Source organism: Mesoplodon densirostris, chromosome 18 (assembly GCF_025265405.1).
Source record: "Mesoplodon densirostris isolate mMesDen1 chromosome 18, mMesDen1 primary haplotype, whole genome shotgun sequence".
Taxonomy (NCBI): domain Eukaryota; kingdom Metazoa; phylum Chordata; class Mammalia; order Artiodactyla; family Ziphiidae; genus Mesoplodon; species Mesoplodon densirostris.
Genome location: NC_082678.1, coordinates 13,134,324 through 13,152,973, shown reverse-complemented (window position 1 = coordinate 13,152,973; position 18,650 = coordinate 13,134,324). Strand labels below are relative to the sequence as shown.

The 18,650-nt window shown below is 53.0% G+C and overlaps 2 protein-coding genes across 4 annotated transcripts in view; one reads left to right on the top strand and one right to left on the bottom strand.

Annotated features, from left to right (window-relative positions):
• Window positions 1–8,883, top strand: part of TBCD (tubulin folding cofactor D) — a 177,350-nt gene extending 168,467 nt beyond the window's left edge. The window contains exons 36-39 of the mRNA XM_060081511.1: window positions 277–364; window positions 1,405–1,511; window positions 3,695–3,779; window positions 8,626–8,883. Coding sequence (XP_059937494.1) covers window positions 277–364; window positions 1,405–1,511; window positions 3,695–3,779; window positions 8,626–8,640 — 295 coding nt within the window. The 3' untranslated portion in view covers window positions 8,641–8,883. The remainder of the gene's footprint in view (window positions 1–276; window positions 365–1,404; window positions 1,512–3,694; window positions 3,780–8,625) is intronic.
• A 2,573-nt stretch (window positions 8,884–11,456) lies between these two features.
• Window positions 11,457–18,650, bottom strand: part of B3GNTL1 (UDP-GlcNAc:betaGal beta-1,3-N-acetylglucosaminyltransferase like 1) — a 117,628-nt gene continuing 110,434 nt past the window's right edge. For all 3 annotated transcript variants that reach the window (XM_060081512.1, XM_060081513.1, XM_060081514.1), the window contains 2 exons: window positions 13,375–13,479; window positions 11,457–11,758 (listed from right to left, as the gene is read on the bottom strand). In XM_060081512.1, the coding sequence (XP_059937495.1) occupies window positions 13,399–13,479 (81 nt within the window). In that variant the 3' untranslated portion in view covers window positions 11,457–11,758; window positions 13,375–13,398. The remainder of the gene's footprint in view (window positions 11,759–13,374; window positions 13,480–18,650) is intronic.

Sequence of the window (18,650 nt, the reverse complement as noted above, 5' to 3'; positions counted from 1 at the left end):
TGGGCGTCGGGTCAGGGAGTGTTGTCATAGAAAAAGCCCCAATTCCCCGACACTCTGGAGATCTGGATGCCCCCACCTGCGGGGAGAAAGTGGACGTGAACCCAGGGCTGCCTCCTCAGTGGAACAGCCCTGAGGTCTGGGGGTCACCACGGGCAGCACCTGGGGGGCCTCCCATCCCACGCAGACGGGCAGGCCCCCCAGTGAAGTGAAGGCCTGGGGTATCCAGGCAGCAGGCTTGGGCGGGGGTCAGCTCACCGGAGTGCGGGGTCCCTGCAGGTTCTGTGGGCTGGTGCAGTTCCCCGGAGACGTGAGGAGGAAGGTCCTCCTGCAGCTGTTCCTCCTGCTCTGCCACCCTTTCCCCGTGGTGAGTGTCTGCAGCTCCAGGCCCCACTCGGGGCCAGCATCCCGGCCCGCACATTGGCGCCGGGGTCTGATGCTCCCTGGTGTTGGCGCAAGCGGACCTTGATGGGGGGCGGGCCCTCATCAGGGTGGGCGGGGCATACTGTGCCTGTGGATGCGGCAGCTGCAGTGTGATGGTTAAGCCTGGCCCCTGGGGGCGAAGGGCCTGGGGACAGATGTGCCCCTGGAGCCCCAGGGAGTGAGCCCAGGTGCCAGGGAAACACCCGATGCTGGCTGGGACCCCTGCCCCCTGGGATCCTGGCTGCAGGTGCACCCAGGTGCCCTGCCACGGGGTGGGTGGATGGGGAGTTTCAGCCCATCGGGGTCCTGCAGGCTCTGGCTCAGGGGCTCCTGGAAGGCGCCTACCCCACAGCTCCCACCCCAGGGTCGGGTTTCCCAGGAAGTCTCTTCTTTCCCTTCGGCAGAAGAAATGCTCTTCGGATAACTCAAATGTGACACCTTCCTTAACAGCTAAAGTAACTTTAACTGTCATCTAGCACAGCTGTTTTCAAAGTGGGGTCACTGGACGCCCCTCCCCTCATCAGAAATGCAGATTCTCAGGCCTTGACCTGCCAAACCAGGAGCTCTGGGGGTAGGCCTCGGGATTCCAAGAGCACCTGTTCCATGAAATAAGTCCCCCCCCAGGGACAGCTAGAAAAGAAAGCAGGTGAGAGGACTTCTCTGATAAGGTGCAGGTTTTTAATGAAGCATTTCAGTAAGAATGATGCTCCTCCTGATAAGGGCCTCTGGGGGACCACAGGGGAACGGGGCAGCCCGGGCGGAGCGTGCCTCGTGGTCACTCATCGGTTGTGGCCACGGTCTCCTGAGCAGCGGTCCAAGGTCAGTTCCTCTTAACCGTCTGCCCGGCGAGCCTTTCCTGTTTTACTTGGACTCTGGGCCCCCGGGAGGTGCCTGGGCCCTCGTCCCTGCTTCCGGGCAGGGTCCCGTCAGCTCTGCTCTCTGTCGCGGGCCTTCCCCTCCCACCAACTCGGTTTGTCCCTCCAGATCCGGAAGAGCACGGCCAGCCAGGTGTACGAGATGGTGCTGACCTACGATGTGGTGGCCGCGGACGTCCTAGATGAGGTCATGGATGTGCTCAACAGCACGGCCTGGTGAGCATGGGCCCTTGCCCTCTTCCCGAGAGTGTGGCAGGTGCAGCGCCAAAGTGAGCGGGACACCCAGAACCTGTTTGTGGTCTTTCTCAAAACCCTCCAGAGCAGAGGGAAGACGGGCTCCAGCCCTCCGCCTCAGCTCTGGGTTTCCGAGGCGGCAGTGGTGTCTGTAACCGATCTCTCCTCACCCACGTGGCCACGTTTCTGTAGCACAGGCTCACTCCTTACACCCAAGAGGGGCTGGGCGGCCAGATGAGGGAGGAGGGGGATCTTCCTGGGGTGTTCAGGCTGGAAGATTTTCAAAGTGAAATTATTTTTTCCCAAATAACAGTTTTTGTGAGTGAAAAGGTGGGTGGTTCTGAGCACTGATTGGTTAGAGGCTGACTTCCTATTTCTCTGCAGTCACTTTTCTGTTGATCACGTCACGGCTCTGGGTGCCGGTGGGTGCTGGTGCCCGTTTCTGCAGTTCATTGGGGTTGAAGTCACTCGAGAATGGCAGCTCCTGCCCCCTGAACTGTGGCGTCAGAAATGCAGGGCAGTGTGTGGCGTGGCAGGCAGTTTCTCCCTCCTCGGGGACGCGCCCCGTGTGTCAGTTGTGGCCCCCAAGGAGCAGAAGGGTGTTGAGTGGTTGCAGCAGGGGCCCCCAGGCCCAGACTCACCGCAGAGGAGAGCCGTTCACTGGCCTTTGCTCACTCTTGGTGGAAAAGGCCATGTGTGGACACGTTCAAAAATCGAACAGACGGAACCAGGAAGAATAGAAGAATAAGTTGTCCTCCCTCCCACCCCAGACACCCACTTCCCTCCCAGACAGCCGGTGTCAGCCCTTGTTCCTGGTCGGGTCTCCAGGTTCGTTTTAGGCACAGTTTCCTATTATCTCTGTCGGCTCCTCGACTCTGAGCTTGGGTGGCAGGTTTGAAAGAGGGTGTTGGATGGGGGTGGAGGGGGCTGTGGGGAAGCAGGGGAAGGGGTAGCCTGTGGGCATGCATCCAGCAGGCAGCACTGAATGATGGCAAACACGGGAGTGACGCTTGTCCCACTCCAGGCACTGCACACACTCACATGCACACACACTCACACACGCCCTACAGGGTGACACAGGACCAAAGTTCAGAGGTTATTTAGGCAGCGGCCTGCTCAGGCACCAGTGACGAGGGTCCCCCAGGACTGGGTTCCGTCATTGGGGTCAGTGCACTCTGCTTACGCGGGAAAGGATGTGCATAACCTACTCACGTGCACTACCCTCAAAACAGTGATGTTCCTACAAGGGTTGAGCTCTGCACAGACCTCATACTGATGCAGCTTCCGTTCCTGGCCTGATGGCCCAGCTCCCCTGCTCGGACGTGAGCCACTGTGGCCTGAAGGACAGAAAAGGGCCTCTGGTTTTAAGGCTGTGTTAAGGTTTTCTAGGGAGATACTTGGCCTCGAGCAGGAGGGCATTCTGGTGAACATCTTGCGGGCGCCTCGGTGAAAATTCCAGAGCAGAAGACGTGGCCTCAGGAGACGTGGATGCCTCCGCTCTGTGAGCAGCTGGGACGGGACACATTTTTCTGTTACGTTGTCAGCTTTAAAAGCACGGAGGCACGTTCTGCATTACACTCTGAACTCTTCAGCTTGAAAGGGACAGTGAAGGGAGCATGACATGAAACCACCAACACCCAGTGGGTCCCAGAGTTCCCCTGAGTTCCCCACGCCTGCCTTTCTCCTCTCACAGTTCAGGGCGGGGTTAACCTTCTAGAGGATTTAAAGCTAACTCATTTTTTCTTATTATAAAAGAAAAACATGCCCAGTTTTCTTTATGGTATTGCTAAATTTAATTTTTGTTTTTAATGAAAGTTATAAGTAAACAGCTGCTGTCTTAGCATTTCCTGTCACTGGCCCCTGGGTTGGGCTGTTTGGGGGCCGAGTGCCCCTCACGGGGCTCCCTGTTTGGTGAGGCTCATCCTCTGCAGTTTCCCAAGAAAGGGCTCAGGAGCAAAGCCTTGTGGTGTCCCACCCAAGCTAGGCTCACCAGGGTGTAGGTTCTGGAGTGAGGCGTCCTTTTTCCCTGATTCCTACCTCATCTAAGGTGCCTTGGGTTTTCTGCACACCCGATAGGAAGTGTAGTGAGAGTTTAAAGATCTTGGCAGGTTTAACTGCATGGACTGTTCCTGCGGCTGATGCTGCTCCCCTCGTCTCCTCCCCAGGGATGCAGAGCTTCCGGTCGTGAGAGCCCAGCGGAACCGCCTGTGTGACCTCCTGGGCGTGCCCAGACCTCAGCTCGTCCCCAAGGTAGCCACCTGTCCCCTCAGGCCACATGGGGGACCTGGGACCCCTTCTTTTTCTTTTTTTTACAATTTAAAATGACGTTATTTTAAAATATTTTTCAATATTTATTAATCAATAGAATTTTTAATAGAACATCTAAAGTGTTTACTAATCATTATCCAAACAGTAGACCAAACTGAGTATTTAAGTACTCCCACATCCTAGCTTCTATAAGTTGTTTTAATTTTTTTAATTTAATTTTTTAAGTTGAAGTATAGTTGATGTACAATGTTGAACCAATCTCTGCTGTACAGCAAAGTGACTCAATTATACACATACAGACATTCTTCTTTTCATTTTCTTTTCCATTATGGTTTATCACAGGATATTGATTATAGTTCGATGTTCTGTACAGTAGGACCTTGTTGTTTATCCATCCTGTGTATAATGGTTTGCATCTCTAATCCCAACGGCCCAGTCCTTCTCTCTCCCTTCCCACCCACAACCACAAGACTGTTCTCTATGTCTGTGAGTCTGTTTCTGTTTTGTAGATAGGTTCATTTGTGCCATATTTTAGATTCCACATATAAGTGATATCATATGGTATTTGTTTTCCTCTTTCTTACTTCACTTAGTATGATAATCTCTAGTTGCATCCATGTTGCTGCAAATGGCATTATTTCATTCTTTTTTTATGGCTGAGTAGTATTCCATTGTATATACGTACCACATCTTCTTTATCCATTCATCTGTCATTGGACATTTTGGTTGTTTCCATGACTTGGCTATTGTGAACAGTGTTGCTCTGAACACAGGGGTGCATGTATCTTTTTGAATTATAGTTTTGTCTGGGTATATGCCCAGGAGTGGGATTGCTGGATCATATGGTAATTCTATTTTTAGTTTTCTGAGGAACCTCCACACTGTTTTCTATAGTGGCTGCACCAACTTACATTCCCATCAATAGTGTAAAAGGATTCCCTTTTCTCCACACCCTTTCCAGCATTTGTTATTTGTAGACTTTTTAATGAAGGCCATTCTGACTGGTGTGAGGTGGTACCTCATTGTAGGTTTGATTTGCATTTCTCTAATAATTAGTGATGTTGAGCATTTTTTCATGTGCCTACTGGCCATCTGTATGTCTTTGGAGAAATGTCTATTAAGATTTTCTGCCCATTTTTTGATTGGGTTGTTTTGTTGTTGTTGAGTTGTATGAGCTGTTTGTATTTTGGAGATTAAGCCCTTGTCTGTTGCATCATTTACAAATATTTTCTCCCATTCCATAGGTTGTCTTTTCAGTTTTTTTTTATGGTTTCCTTTGCTGTGCAAAAGCTTGTAAGTTTGATTAGGTACCATTTGTTTATTTTTGGTTTTATTTCTGTTGCCTTGGGAGACTGACCTAAGAAAACATTGGTACAATTTATGTCAGAGAATGTTTTGCCTATCCTCTCTTCTAGGAGCTTTACAGTGTTGTGTCTTAAGTCTTTAAACCATTTTGAGTTTATTTTTGTGTATGGTGTGAGGGTGTGTTTCAACTTCATTGATTTACCTGGGGCCCTTGTGAGGCCTCCAAATGCAGCTCCAACAAGCTCCTTTCTTGAATTCCAGGGTCTAGAACATTCCAGGCCGTGCTGCCTGCCTCGCTTTCCATGTCACGGTCCACGTAGAGCTTTCAGGACCCCAGGGAGGCAGCCCTGGCAGGGCCCTGGGACGGGAGCAGAGCTGAGGCCCCCACTCTCCTCTCCCACCTGCCCCCACCCTCACCCTGCAAGCCAGACGCTGTGCCCATTGCCAGCTCCTCCCCGTGGGCTGAGCCTGGGGGCACCCCAAGCGATGGGGCAGTGTTTCTGCTGCTGCTCCCGCTCGCCCTGTCCCCCACATCACCCCTGCCAGCACGCTCTCTCCGGCCAGGCACGTCTCACGTGTGTCCTGTGGAGCACGGCACCCAGCACCCTGGCCTCTCTCGCCCTCAGAGCAGCATAGCAGCCTTCCGCCGTGTCAGTTGCCCCCGGGACACCCATCCCACTTGGGACTTTGTCACCTCCAGGGCCTCCCAGAGCCTGCTGGTGTCTGCTGAAGTTGCCGTCCTCCATGGCAAGTGTGGTGTGTGTGTTGTAGCTGTGGTTTTCTGAGATCGAGGGCCACAAGCTGTTCTTGCAGGTTGTGTCATTGGGAGACTTGAGACTGTTTTGTGTGTTCCTGGCAGAGAATCAGAATTCGGTCTCTCTTCAGTCTGTGGGTCCTGCAGGAGCTGGAGTGGGTCGCAGCAACACAGACTGTGGTCCTGGGGAGTGGGCGTGCCCTCCTCCTGTTTCCATCGGCTGTGTCCCTCTGGCCTTGGGTTTGAACCCTGGCTCTGGAGAGGCTGTTTCTGAGCTTCCTGTTGAGGAAGGACGTCCGTGCAGAAGTGCGTGGCGGTTGTAGTGCGTGGTTCCAGGTCTCCACGCACCTGGGTGTCTGCCCTGAACACCCCCCGACGTGAGCCTCAGGCTGCGGGGGTCACCGGTTCCCATTTCCAGTGGACTCACCTGGCAGAGGACTCACGGTGGGAAATGCTGACAAGCAGATTCCAAAGTGACCGGTGCTCCCTGGCAGCGTGTGTGCTCAGGGCCACCGTGGCAGCTCCAGGATGTGGGCCCCCTGGTTTCCCTGGTGACGGGAGTGTGACCACCTTTTCTGAGATCTGAGCCATTCGGACACTGTCTTTCGTCACGTGTCAGATCTTTCATGTTCTCTCCGGGTTGTCCGTCTTTTTATACTTTGTCTTCAGGGACCTTGTTCTGGACGCATGTCCTGCAAATGTCCTCTCCTTCAGGGATGTCCTTCTTGTCCTTAGACCTAATGTGGTCCTGTTTGGGGTATCTTGATCTCCTCCAGGGTTGACATTCTCTGTTTTTTTCTAAAAGCTTTACTGTTTTACCTTTTACGTTTGGACTCACGATCTAGCTGACCCAGCTCCCTTCTCGCTATGTCATGTCGTCAGGCCACACATGTGGCTCTACTCTTGGACTGTCTGTCCTCTGGGTCTCTCTGTCCATCCGTGAGCCAGCGCAGCCTGTCCTACAGATACAGATGTAGGTCTCAGTCCTAGAGATGCAGGGATGGGTTTAGGTTTCACAGTGGGTCACAGTGCCCAGATGTCTCAATCCTATGGTCCTTTTTTCTTCATGATTGTCTTCTCTTCCTGGCCGTTGGGTTCCTACCCCACCTGTAGAATCAACTTGTCAGTTTGTGCTTCAGGAGTTTGGCCGAGGTTGCCTGCAGCCTGAAGGTCGATTTGGTGAGAAGTGACGTCTCTGCTTTGAGCCTTCTGACCATGAACATGGTATGTCCATGCATGGACCCCCTCAGTGTTTTATGGTTTTTGGAGCAGAGATGTTGCACATCTTTCTGTAATTGTCCCACAGTTCTTGGATATTTTTTTTTTCATTTTTGTTTCTCTTTGCCTTTCAATTTGGGAAGTTTCTGTTGACCTGTCTTCAAGTTCACTGATTGTTTCCTTGGCCACATCTGGTCTTAGGACAAGCCCGTCCGAGGCATCCGTTTCAGTTACAGTGTTTGTGGTCTCTAGCCCTTCCACCGCTGCTTACGTTGCCCTGCTTACATTGTCTGTCCCTGCGTGCTGCCACTTTGTCCACTAGGGTCCTTGGCGTATTAATCACAGCTGTTTCAGATTCCTGGTCTGATAGTTCCAACGTCTCTGCCATTTCTGAGTCTGGTTCTTACATTTGCACTGTCTCTTCAGACTGTTTTTTCTTGCCTTTTGTTGTATTTTGTACTTTTTTGTTGAAGGCAGCCTTGTTGGGGGAATAGGAGCCAAGTAACCAGAGCACAGGGTGTTTGTTGCAGCAGCAGGTCCCGGGCAGAGCCCCTCCGGGTTCTTGTTCGCGTCTTCAGGGAAACCACAGGAGGGGTTGAAGTCTCCTTTGTCTCGTGTTAATAGAGCCACAGCGGAGTTTTTGATTAGTGTTTATGTAGTTTTTCACTTTCAATTTCTGTGTTCCTACATTTAAATGTTTCTTATGAACAGTAGATAGGTCTCATCTCTTTTTAATCCAGTTTAACCGTTTTTGGTAATTGGAGTGTTTTGTCCACTTACATTTAACGTGTGATTTTGGATTTACTGGGTTAGTTTGCCATCTTTCCATTTTCTGTTCAACCCTGTTTGTTTCTTTGCTCGTTTCTTGTCTTTGTTTGGATTGGTTAACGACATTTTTACCATTTCACTTCCCCTTCTGTTAACTTCCTGCAGTTTTCCTGCTGTTTGTTAGTGGCTGCCCATCAGGACAGCATTCCTTCCCCACGTGCAGCAGTCAGGACGGGCGGCACCGGGCGGGGGCTCCCGTGCTTCCCAGGGCCCAGATGGTCGTGGCCTGCCTTCCGTTCAGCCGCCTCTCTCTTCACTGTCCTTCAGTTCTTCTCTGTGCTTCTAACTCTCTGTTCTCCTTGTGGCTACCCCCAACTATGCTGTACTAGTGTCCGCCTCGCCTGGCCCTTCTCTGGGGCCCCTACAGGGCCCCGTCCGATGCGGGGTGAGGGCACCTCTGGCCGGCCCCCAGGTGACACTGTGGGTGACAGGGATGGCAGGCTGAGTGTCAACTCTCCCCTCTCCTTGTGTGACGGCCAAACACAACACTGGCTTCCTAAGGAAACGTGCTTTCTACAATTAGGAAAATGTCACACGGATGAAGTTGGGGGGACAGTATAGTCACCCTCCCTACCTGCTTGCTGCCCAGAGGTTGTGTTGGCCACGGGGCTCCTGGCACGTTCGGGGAAATGGCACAGATGCAGTTTCCTGCAGGAAGCGTGACCCAGGGAGGGCTGGGGAGACAGCGCTGACTGGGCTGACCCTGTCACGTGTCCTCCGCAGCCTAGTGTCCGCTGAGGCCAGTCCGGGAAGCTGAGTCCTGCCTCTGCCTGCCTGGCTGGGAGGAGGAGCCCGGGCACGGTCGGCATGGAAGACCTGGATGGACAGCGGCGGTCTGGCTGGTGCGTGTGAGGGGCCTGGAGTTCGTCACCTGGAGGTGGCCTTTCTTTCCATGCATCCTGTGCCACAGTGACCTGGGCTGTTGGTGCATTTGTGCTAATCTCTAACCTGTGTCTTACTTATAAAATCATGTGCTGAGCAGTTCTGTATCTGCCTGTGCCTGACACTGGTGCTGGTGGGGGAGCTGGAACCAGAGGGGGTTGTAGGCTCCCCCGGCTCCTGCACCGAGACCCGCTGGGAGGGGTGGCCCCAGAGGGGACAGGTCCGGGACAGGCCGGTTGCAGCCTCCCGTGTGCTGTCCTGTCACCACGTCCACCATGGCCTTGTTAGGCTTGCTCGTAGCCGCTGACGAGCTCTGAGCGACTCACGTTACATGTCAGATGCTGCAGAGAAGGCGCCATTCCTCGGGGTGGGGGTGGGTGCTGTAGAGCGCCGCCCCCAGGTCGCTTTTGCAGCACTGGTGGGGGCCGTCTTCCCTCCTCACCCCATTCTAGTGCCCAGCGCACATGGCCGTCACACGCACGTCACCCGCCCTCATGTGGTTTCATTCAGTCAGAGCCGACCTGTGTCCTCAGAATCCCGCCAGGACCAGTTCCAGCCACACAGGGGACTTGTGATGGCAGCTCAAACCCTCGACGGAAGCAGGGCACGGTCAGTGGCTTCACAGATCTGCCGACATGTGGCCTCCAGGAAGTGGTTCTCTGGTGGTGGGAGAAGAACCACATTGTCTGAACCTTTTTTCCTTTTTTTCATTTGTCCAGAATGGGGTACACACTCAGGGTTTCTGAAGCAAAGACAGGCTACTTTTGTCCACATGGGCTGGCACTCATGCTGACCTGTCCAGGGGCCAGTGAGGCCAATGTGTGTAAAGGTTCCCCACTTGAGCACCTGCGTGGCCAGTCTCAGTGCTGAGGGGTCAGGCCGCCTACTACGGGAGCCTTTGTGTGGCAGGCTCCTGGGCCATCCCCACCCTTCCACCTGCTGCTTCATGGGTTGAGGTCTGGACGCAGGACAGATGTGGATGGGCAGGTAGAACATCTGAGGTGAAGTCGTCCGGCCACGGGCCCAGGACAGGGCTCCTGCACCTGGGCCACAGGACAGACTGCCCCTCCTGGGACGTGTGCACCCACGGGTCCACGGCTGGAGGCTATGGTAGGTGTTGTTGGTGCAATCCTGAGATGCGTTTTCCTGCTGCCTTTGCTAAGTGAGTTTCTCCTGCTCCAGCTGAGCCACCGGATGTCCCGGGATCACTGACCTTCCCTGAGAGTGGAAGCCCATGTTAGTCTTGCGTGAGGTTTTAACTTTAATTTCATTTAAGCCTTAAAACGTGTCTCCTCTTGAAAATAAGTAGAGAGTTTTCCATTTTCATTGGAAGAATAGCCAGAGGCCTCGTAGCTGGTGGACGTTGTCACGTGGTGAGGGGTCCTGGATGGCCAGGTGGCCTCAGGCCACATGAGGCCACGCTGGTTGGAAGGCTCTCCTGCAGGGTGGCCGCAGGAGGCCCCACTTGTATCCCTGCAGCAGACGGGGTCCACAGAGGAGCACCTAGACTTTGGCTGAGAAAACCAAGCAAGGAGCTTTTGAGAAGGAATAAAATGAACTGTTTTTAGCATAATTTAAAAAAAAAACACCAAGATTCCAGAGACATGGAGACAGGCCAGTTTACCACGTTGATGATACTGTCATGAAGCAATTCTTCTTTCATTACTGGTCTACCTTTGCAACCCGAGGAAAACCAACAAAGCCGGCAGTGTCCAGCCGCCCCTGCACACCTTCAGCCATGTCAAATCCTACTGGTCACCACCTGCTCTCATCAGGCGTCTGGTGGCTGGGAACTTCCTCCTTCATTTGGAGCCCACCTGGGTCCAGGTGACGGATTTGTGGGGAGTCCCCCCTCATGACTGACGACGTGGCCAGCAGCAGACAACAGCAAAGGTGGACATCGTGGAAAGCAGTGGTCTGAAGCAAGTCGGGGTGAGTGGACAGTGCTGGGCTGCCACCTGGTAGAGGGAGTGGTCAGGATACCCCCCGCGAAAGGGGCAGAGAAGGGCACCTGTGGCCCCAGTGGGTGGGTCTGAAGAGCCGCAAGAAGCCTCGTGCCTGGAACAGGATACGTGAGGGCAGCGGTGCGGCCGTGAGCATATGGCCACGTCCCAGACACAGAGTGAACCATCCCAGTGAGCAGGTCCTTAGCGTCCCCAGGATCCATGTCTGCTGAGCCCTGGAGGCTGGCTGGGAAGTGTGGATGTGATAGTGTAAGGCCCAGGGCCAAATCTAGTAGCAGACCCCACATACAGCTGCGGCCCTAAATAGCTGTACCCTCAGCAGCAAGGAGAGTGAGAAGTAGGTCCCCACAGGAGCATACCTGTCTCGGTCTCTGCCCGGTGCTGGTGGAGGGGAATGCGATCACACTGGCCCCCGACCAGCGGTGCTGACAGACACTGGGCAGAGGAGGCAAACAAACCCTCTCTGGAAGGATGCAGGCTGAGCCCCACAGAGAGAAGAACATAAGCTCACATCCCCAAATTGCACAAAGAAACAAGGCACCATTAGCAAGACCTTAATAAAATCAGACCCCAAAAGACACAAAATATAAAATGAATTCAGTTTTGAAAAGGGTTAGAAATTATCAAGAGGAAATTAGGGGGAAAAAGGCTCAATGGATGAATTAAACAACCACCTAGACATGGCTGAAGAGAAAATTGGGGAACTGGAAGATCTGAAGGAATTTTATCCAGAAAAACAACTGGAAAATATGAAAACGTCAAGAGACAGCAGAGAACCTGCCCTGTGTGCACCTGGGGTCTCGGGAGATGGTGCCACATAGTTGGTGATAGAAGCAAGATCCCCAACAGGACAAGCTCACGTCTGGACACGTTGCAGCGGAACTGCTGGGAGACTTGGTGGTCCGGGAAGCTGCCCCTCTTGGATGGCAACAGTGGACTTAACACTGGAATGAGATCCTCATCGAGCTGAGAGAAGACAGTTCGCCTCGGCTGGACTGAAGCTAGTACAGCTGTCATTCAGGGAAGAACAAGACAGGTCGTTACAGATAAACCTCCTTAATGCCACTGCTGGTTTCCAATCTTGACACTGTTGACATCTGAGGTCGAATAATTCTTAGTTGTGGGAACCGTCCTGTGTGTTGCAGAATGTTTAGCAACAACCTAGATGCCAGTAGCAAACCCCCTTCCCAGTTGTGATGACAGAAATATCTTCAGGCAGATTCTGGGGGCAAATTCTAGTGGATAAAGCTTAGGGATCATCTTCCTGCTGCCAGGTGAATGCAGGTGCAAGAGAGAATGTTGGGCAGAGAAAACGATAAACAATGGCCATGTAACAAAAAGAATAAGGGCTAATGTGTAGATTTTTAAAAGCACGTACAATTTTTTTTAAATGGACAAGAGTAGCATATAGTATAAAACTAAACATGCATTTTTGGAAGGTCCTGGAGTCCTGTGGCCAGAACACTGATCGTCTTGCCTCTGACCAACACCTCATGTGCTTTGGGAAGGGTCTTCCGAGACTCTGCATGCAGAGACCCCGATGCTTTTAAATCACCAAGGCGGGGAATTCTGACTCAGACGTGACTCCACAATGAGGCCACTCCTGATTGTTCAAGCCCCCCCGACCCTCCCTGGACCCAAGAGTTACTGCCTTGTTCACGTGAACTGTTAGGGCAGGGCTCCCGTCAGTGGGGATCATCACTCAACTCCAGCATTGATGGCACTAATGATTCAACACATCGATGATTTGTTCTTGGATCAAGGGGACAGGCCCCCGGGGGTAGCAGCCGTGCGTCACCTTTAGGGAAAAGCCATTGGCCTCCTGGGACCGAGAGACCACATGCACAAAGGGACAATTCCAGACCATGTCTCAACATAGAACTCTGTAGCCACTGGTCCTCAATGGCCAGGACGTGGTCACAACTGCCAGCTTCCCCAGTTCTAGCCATACATCCAACTTAGGACCAATCGGAGAAGGAGACTCACTGCCCTGACCCCTCACACCCACGGCCCCCCGCCAGGCACAGCGGGGCCTCCCCCTCCGCCCGCCCCGCAGGTCTCTGCTGCTCTCGGTGAGCGGTCAGCTCCCGCCAGACAAGCCCTGAGCACGCAGCCCCTGTCCCCGGGGTGGGCCTTGTCTAGTACCATGTCTCTCACACATGCGGCCCCCACGTGGATGGAGCCAGCCACCCACCCAGACACAGACCAGACTTTCCTCAGTGGCCAGAGCTGGGAACGAGGCAGGCACTGGGGAGCTGTGCGGTGACTAGAACGTCTGCCACAGACGCGAGGAAGGCTCTCTGGGGAGGGTGCATTGTGCGGCCACGCCCTCCCCGAGGGCAGAGGAGCTGCTCCATGTCTTGGTCTGTGGTGTCTGTACACACGTGTGGACACGTGTCAGAGATACACGGTGGGGTGTGGACAACACCCCTCAGGCTTGTGCTCACGGCTGTGTGCTTTACCACACCTGATAAGAACACTAAGACGTGCCCTCCTGGTGAAGGGAATTTGAGGGGCATCTGGGTGCCACCCTCCATCGGGCACGTTCCCCACTGGGGGCCACGGGGCCATCCTTCCCTACTTGCTCTCGACCCGGGGCTGCGGCTGCTGGGGGCCTTGTACGTACCTGGGAGCAGCTGCCATGGGTCTGTCAGCTGAAGTGAAGGAAATCCCGGCCCTCCTGCAGGTGCAGCGACCTCAGATTGTCTTCAAATGCGCCCCCTGTGAGGTCCTGGGGGAGGAGCGACAGGTCTGGCTCTATCCAGGCCTCCCCTGGCCTTCACTGGGGACCCCAAGAGCCTCCCTTGGGGCCACCTGTCAGGTGGTCCACTATGAACTTCTGCTCCACTGCTAAAGGGAGAGGATCCAGAAGGAGAAAAGTGCCAGAAGGGAACCTGTTGGCAGTCGGCCACAATGTCCCATAGGTCACCAGGGAGGCTGGGGGCAGGGGGTCCTCTGAGGTGCCTCCACCAGCCTGGCCTCGGCCCCTCCCCGCAGGAGGCAGCTGGCCCCCCACAGGGACTCGGGGGAGGAGGTGAGGCTCTCATGGGCATCCCTTCCACTCATCTCTTGATCCAGGGCAGAGCCAGCTTCCCCTGTCCTGACTGATCCTGGGGCCTCTGTGGTGGCCCCCTCACCCCACCCCCATGGCCTCTGTAGGGCCACAGGTGGGAGGCAGCCCTGGGGACAGAAACTGCGACCCAACAGCCAGCTGCTGGCAGAGCCCCTCCCCCACGGCCGACAAGAGGCAGGCCCCGCCTGCATCGTCCCTGTACCCTTGTTGGTGCGGGACTTGGGGGCGGATCCCCAAATTCTTCAGCTGGGCCCGTGCACTGGTGCTGCTTCGGCCGCCCTCCCGTGCGGGGCCACAGCGGGGTTTCAGGAACCTTCTGCAGGCTCCTGTCCCTCGTCCCAGCGCCACCTGCCAGGTCCCCTCCTGCCTCCATAACCAGCAAAGCGGGGGCCTCTCTGCCAGGACGTGGGAGGGGCTGCCTGACCACCACACTCCTTCCTGTTGGGTGTCATCCGTCTGTCCTTGGGCCCAACATGGGGAGTCACCCTTGTCCTGGGCTGTTTCTGCTCCTCTTACTGCTGTTACCTGGGCTTTGCTAGAAGTATTTAAATGAAAACCATTCTACCTGGAAAACACCTGAAATTTCCACATTCTGTTCTCTACCTGCTGTCCGTTCTCAGCCCCCCTTTTCTCCTCCCATTATCTCTCTGCTTCCAAGTTTTCAAAGGAAATACACGTGGGTTCAGGGCCAGCCCAGCCACAGACCTGGGCTTGCAGAGGGGCCACCGGGAAGGTACTCATGTGTCTGTGAGTGGACACACCCCCTTAAGAGAATTAAAAAGGTCAGACATGAAACCAACAAGGCCTAGAATCCAGAGGGTACAGAGAACTCAGGTCAGGAGACGCACAACCCCCTGGACAAGAAGCTGATCCGAAACATCAGGAGACAGGAAATCCACACGCCCGACAGATGCGGGAAAGGCCTTGGCCTCAGCAGGGATCAGATGGAAACGAACCCCACCATCCAGTCGTGAGGCCTAGAGGGACCCCTCCCTCCCTGCCTCTGGGCGTGTCCCCTGGCCTGGCCTCCTGGGCGTTGTCTAGCGAAGCAGAAGACATGGCCACCCCACGACCCGTAAAGAGCGTCAGGACCCTCCATGAGAAGCTCTGGTGTGGTGCCCACTGCTGGGTCCCAGAGCGCCAACAGGAAGAGGAAAGCAGGCCTCAAGCATGACGTGGAGGAGACCGGACCCCCAGAAACACAGCCGACTCTGTCACATGGACCACAGACATGCACTCTGCACCAAACGGATTAGTGGAGAAAGTACAGAATCGGGCGGCGCTGGGGGAGGGCATGTCGCCCGTTAAATTGTGCAGCAGGTTCTGGAACAGAGGCCGCAGAGTTTTCTTAAAGGGCAGATGGTCAGCATTTACAGCTTTGTGGCCATACATCCTCTGTGTTCCGGTAAAACTTTATTTACAGAAGCAGCTGGTGGGCCACACTTAGGCCATTTTCCGAAGGTGTTAAGAGTTCACAATAAAGTTTATTCAAAGAAGAAAAATGTGAGAAAAGTTCTAAAAAGAGTATTGAAGGAAGGCTAGCCTTACTCAGTGGTGAACATCATAGAGCTACAGTCAGTAATGGTGCAAGACAGATGAGGAGAAAAAGGCCAGGACTCCAGAAACGGCTCCAAATCCACATGCATACCCAACACACAAAGACGCCATTTCCTGACTGGAAGAGATGAGGGTTTCTCACCAAATGATGTTGGGACCACTGAGGATCCAAATAGAAAAAAGCCTGGATCCTCCCATAATCTTTATAACAAAATAAATTCCAGCTGTACTGAAAATATAAGGAAAAAACAGGAGTCTGAGGACCAGACTTGGATAATGGTTTTTTTTTTGTTTGTTTGGGTTTTTTTGCAGTACGCAGGCCTCTCATTGTTGTGAGAAAGGAAGCCTCTCCCGTTGTGGAGCACAGGCTCCGGACGCGCAGCAGCCATGGCTCACGGGCCCAGCCACTCCACGGCACGTGGGATCTTCCCGGACCGGGGCACGAACCCGCGTCCCCTGCATCGGCAGGTGGACTCTCAACCACTGCGCCACCAGGGAAGCCCGGATAATGTTTTTTTTTAATATCACAGTGAGAAATGATTGTCTTAGAATGAATAAAACCCCCAAAAGCCATAAAAGGAAAAATTAATTTGATTATACCCAAATAACAAACTTCTAAATGGCAAAAGATAAAATTCAGTTAAATGACACAGAAAAATTTGCAACACATCACAGACAGTAGTTTGTTACTGTATAAAGAAAAATACTGCGAGACCAATAGAGAAATGGGCCAATGAAAAGGATAAGGAACCAAAAGGGAAATAAAGATGAATACAAATACGTGAAAAGATGCCCTCCTTACTCACAATATGACATTGCCAACTGGAACCATAAACTTACTGTTTTTCACCTGTGGTTTGCAAAGGTGGAAGGTTTGGTGACACCGCTGGAGAAGGGTCATGGTTGGGGGCAGGGTGTGTGAACTGGCTCAGCCTCCAGGGACAGAATGGCTGGTCTCACGACTGAGAGCGGGCACATTCTTTGACCAGCACCTTTCAGACATTTATCCCATATGTGTAGCCACTTGAGCAAAATTATGCACGTATAAAGATATCCATGGCAGCATTATTCTTAGCGGTGAACAGTAAAACTGGCCTAAAGGTACATCGATAAGTAACTGGATAATAAATGTATGAAACATCCATATAATCGAGTGGGATGCAGATATTTTTAAAGTGAGGTACATGAATCCCTCAGAAGCTCCTGCAGCCAGCAATGAAGATGTTCCTGCCAGCAGAACGGACCCTGGACCTGAGCCTCGGAAAACACGGTAAACCACAAGCCAGTTTCGTCAACAAACAGATTGTAAGAGAGTGAGGGAGACAAGAGGTCACACTGGGTCTGCATTCCAACAGGCAAGTAGGAAAAGGTAGAACGCGTCTACAAGGCAGTTAGAGAGGCTTCAGCACTGATGGGATATCTGGAAATTTGGGGTGACACAGTGGTATTATGGTAGTTTTTTAAGCTTTTAATCTTTTCAGGAAACAATAATGAAGAAATGAGGCTAGAATTTGCCTCGCTCCCAGGTTGGGGGAGTTGGGGCTTGGGGCTGGCTTCTTTGCTTTGGCTGAAACGTGCTGGAAAGTTTCCTTCATAAAAAGATAACAGAGTTGGGTGGCGCCAGCGGATTTATATGGAATTAACTCCAAGATATACTATTATGTGAAAAAAGCGAAATAAAGAAGTATGTATAACATGCTGCTGTTTGTTAAAAAAAAAAAAAATCACATCTTTGTGTTTCTACCTCTAGACCCTCTAAGGAAACAAAGTGGGTGACAGGGATGGGTTCCTTCCCACCCAAAGTCTGCTCTCTGGGAAGGGTTTGCATGGGTGGGGGTGTTGCCTTCGTGGCAACTTCGGGTCCCTGAGAAGTAGACCCTTAAGAGTGCCTACCTCTGAAAAGCTAGGTATCATTTGTGTAGAATTAAAACTTTCATTTTACAACTGCTCCTTGCAGCCCCATAATCATTCATCCAATTCCCCTGGCAACTTGGAACATTGTTTGTCTTGGCCTCTCAGGAAACTGCTTTCAAACCAGGAAACCCAAAGCCTGGTGGGTCTGTCCCCGTGGCAGGCAGGCCCCAGATGGCCACGAGCCTGCCTCATCGCACCCACATCCCGTGGAACCCCCTTCCCTGGTATGTCACTTCTCTGACTAGGTCACACGTTAGTGTGACGTGTGTCTTGCTACTGACCCTGCCCCTTGCTGGCTTTCACAGAATAAGCTGCCGTGGTTGGGGGGCCTGCATAACAAACAGCCAGCAAAGCACTGAGGCCCTCGGCCAACACCCTGGAGATCTGACTCCTGCCAACGACCACGAGAGCTTGGAAGCAGATCTGCCCCAGGTGAGCCTCCTGATGAGACATCATCACCGGCAGACACCACCATGCTCACCTGAAGCTGAAACCCACCTGTGGTGCCTGGACTTACGACCCACAGAAACGTGAGGTAGTAAACGTGCTGTTTGAGGCTAAGTTTGCAGTTTGTTATGTAGTGGTAGTTAAACAATGCAGGTTCAAGCTGGCAAACAAACAGAAGAAAACCTCAAGGTGACACATTGGGACTGGAGCCACCTGGCTGCCTGGCCCTGGGACACTCAGTGTACAGCCTGCAAAAGCACAAAGCTGGCCCCTACCTGACCCCACACACAAACATCAACTCAAAATGGGTCCAAGACCTACATGAAGGAGCTGAAACCATAAAACTCTTAAGAAAAAAGCACAGAGGTAAATCTTCATGACCCTAGATTGGGTGGTGGTTTCTTAGCCATGACACCCAAAACAGGAGAAATCAAATTAAAAATAGATAAAATGGGGCTTCCCTGGTGGCGCAGTGGTTGAGAGTCCGCCTGCTGATGCAGGGGACACAGGTTCGTGCCCCGGTCTGGGAAGATCCTGCATGCCGCGGAGCGGCTGGGCCCGTGAGCCATGGCCACTGAGCCTGCACGTCCGGAGCCTGTGCTCCGCAACGGGAGAGGCCACAACAGTGAGAGGCCCGCGTACCGCAAAAAAAATAAAATAAAATGGACTTTGTCAAAGTTAAGCACTTTTTGTGCATCAAAGGGCACCATCAAGAGAATGAAAAGACAGCCCACAGGATGGGAGAAAATATTTGCCAATGCATCCAGTTGGGGACTTGAGTCTAGAAATACAGAGAACTCTCAGGACTCAACAAAAAGACAAACAGCCCGATTAGAAAAGGGGTGAAGGACTTGAACAGACACTTCTCCAAAGGAGGCAGACAAATGGCTGACAGGCCCATGAAGAGATGC